Raw genomic sequence first — 2,472 nt, forward strand, 5'->3', positions numbered from 1 at the left:
TGGGTGAAGAGGGAGGGGACAGGTTACTGCCTCTTAACCAGAATCTTCAATCCTGAATGCCCAAGAGCATCACCAACAGATTAAAGCCCCTAGCTGAGAGGAGATGGTTGCAGCTGACCCTGCCCGGGGCCCAGGCCAGTAGGTTTGGGGTGGGGTGTTACACGTTACAGACTCTGACTCTGTCCCTTTCTCTCCTCATACATCCTCAGGGTACTCCTCCTGAAGGTGAGCCCTTGCAGTCCACTCAGCCTGTGCAATCCACACAGCCTGCGCAGCAGCCCATGCAGTCCGCACAGCCCGTCCAGCCCACGCAGCCCTGCCAGCCCTCACAGCTTAGCCAGCCAGGCCAGCCACCCAGCAAGATGCCGCAGGTCTCCCAGGAGGCGAAGGGGACCCAGACAGGAGCAGAGCAGCCTCGTCTCCCAACCATACCTGCAAATAGACCGGCTGAGCCTCATGTCCAGGTTCAGAGGACCCAGGCAGAAACAAGCCAGATCTCCTATCCCTCCCCGGTATCTGTCTCCACCAAGCCTGACCTCCCGGGCCCTCTGACTGCTCAGGCTGCCCCGAAGCAGCCGCTGTTTGTCTCCACAACCTCAGGCCCTAGTACCCCTCCGGGACTGGCTCTGCTGCACACTGAAGCCCAGCCCTCCCCTAAACCGGATTGTTCTCCACACTTGACTTCCCAGAGACCTGTGGACATGGTCCAGCTTCTGAAGGTAAGCCTGGGAGGGGCTCCCCACTACTCCCCTCCAAGCTTTGCCGTGTTAAAATGTCCTAAGAGCACCAGTTGACTTAGCCCAGCAAGCTACTGCCTAGGGCCACGCCCAGCATGGCTCTGCTCTCCAGCCATGAGCTCACTTCCTGTTTGTCCCCCCCCACCCTAACAGAAGTACCCCATCGTGTGGCAGGGCCTCCTGGCCCTCAAGAATGACACAGCTGCTGTGCAGCTCCACTTTGTCTCCGGCAACAACGTCCTGGCCCACCGGTCTCTGCCCCTCTCTGAAGGGGGCCCTCCCCTGAGGATTGCCCAGAGGATGCGGCTGGAGGTCTCACAGCTGGAAGGGGTTGCCCGAAGGATGACGGTAAGACAGGGCCCGGGTGAGCAGCTGCCCCCCTGCAGGGGTACAAGGTGTGGGCGGCCCCCAGCTGCCTGTCTTCCTGGCTTGTCATGGGATACAGCAATGGCATTCTTAGAGTGGATGACAAAGGACATGTTCTGTCTCCTCTGGGTGTATGAAATGCTTCTAGACGTAAAACAAGGCGCTTTTTTTTCCCATTCAACATACATTAGGGTGGACTTGGGGGGGCTTTTATGGACATGCAGGCCAAATCCCGTGGGTTGGATAGGCTTCTGCGTGTTTCATGAGGAAGCATTTGATCGCTGATGGTTCCTTCTGTCCCAGGTGGAGACAGATTACTGTCTGCTGCTGGCTCTGCCCTGTGGACGTGACCAGGAGGATGTCGTGAGCCAGACTGAGTCTCTCAAGGCCGCCTTCATCACCTATCTGCAGGCCAAGCAGGCTGCAGGGATCATCAACGTTCCCAACCCTGGCTCCAATCAGGTCAGCCTCGTGCCCAGTGTCCGGGCTCAGTGCACGCGCAGGTGCGGCTGGTCGATCTGACTAGACTGGTGGCGTGGGCCACCAGTGCTGGCCAGAGCAGCTCAGGAGTTTCTCGGGGGTGGGGGGCATAGGGCATTCTGGGTGGAGGAAACAAGCAGAATGTGTGGGTGGGGCCACCATTGCCCATCCTGGAGACAGTCAAGGGACAGCTGAGACAACAGAGGTTCTTCTGTAGCTTAATGATACAGAAGAGGTTCACAGGAAGTTCACGCTAGTTTTCTGACACCTGGTTTTCTTTTGGTGGACAAAGTCACGGGGACATTGCTGGTTAGGAACTGACTCAGCCCGGCTATGTGCGTTGGTCCTGCAGTTGGAAACGTGTCCAAGAAGAGTGGCAGTGGGGTGGGCAATGCGGAGGCCAGGGGTTCCCACTCTTACCTCTCGTTCCCTCCCCCAGCCCGCCTATGTGCTGCAGATCTTCCCACCGTGCGAGTTCTCTGAGAGCCACCTGTCCCGTCTGGCCCCCGACCTTCTCGCCAGCATCTCCAACATTTCTCCTCACCTCATGATTGTCATTGCCTCTGTGTGAGCCCCTGACCGGCCAGTCACCACTCAGTGTGTTTTCCCAAGACTCTGCAGCAAAAAAACCTAAACACAGGACAACCCAGCCAAGTGGAGGAAGAAGCTGCCGAAGGGGACAGGCCCCACTGCCGGACGGCCAGCCGTGCCCTCCTGCCCGCCCGCCTGGCTCGGGCTGGCAGACTCCTCTGGGCAGTGGTGCTGCTACTGTGTATGTTTACATGACATTTAGCCCAAGGACAGACCACCAACCGATGGACACGCAGACACCTTGGGGCTGGGTTTCTCTCTCCTCTTTTTGGAGAAAAGAAACAGGGCAGTGGAACTC

The 2,472-nt window shown here is 58.3% G+C and overlaps 1 protein-coding gene across 1 annotated transcript in view; it reads left to right on the plus strand.

The window, feature by feature from the left end:
- SPEN (spen family transcriptional repressor) overlaps positions 1-2,222 on the plus strand; it is a 71,885-nt gene extending 69,663 nt beyond the window's left edge. Inside the window, exons 12-15 of the mRNA XM_028511453.2 lie at positions 210-719; positions 891-1,085; positions 1,407-1,565; positions 2,023-2,222. Coding sequence (XP_028367254.1) covers positions 210-719; positions 891-1,085; positions 1,407-1,565; positions 2,023-2,154 — 996 coding nt within the window. The 3' untranslated portion in view covers positions 2,155-2,222. The remainder of the gene's footprint in view (positions 1-209; positions 720-890; positions 1,086-1,406; positions 1,566-2,022) is intronic.
- Positions 2,223-2,472: the final 250 nt, after the last annotated feature.

This window comes from Phyllostomus discolor, chromosome 5 (genome assembly GCF_004126475.2).
Source record: "Phyllostomus discolor isolate MPI-MPIP mPhyDis1 chromosome 5, mPhyDis1.pri.v3, whole genome shotgun sequence".
In the NCBI taxonomy this organism is placed as follows: Eukaryota; Metazoa; Chordata; class Mammalia; order Chiroptera; family Phyllostomidae; genus Phyllostomus; species Phyllostomus discolor.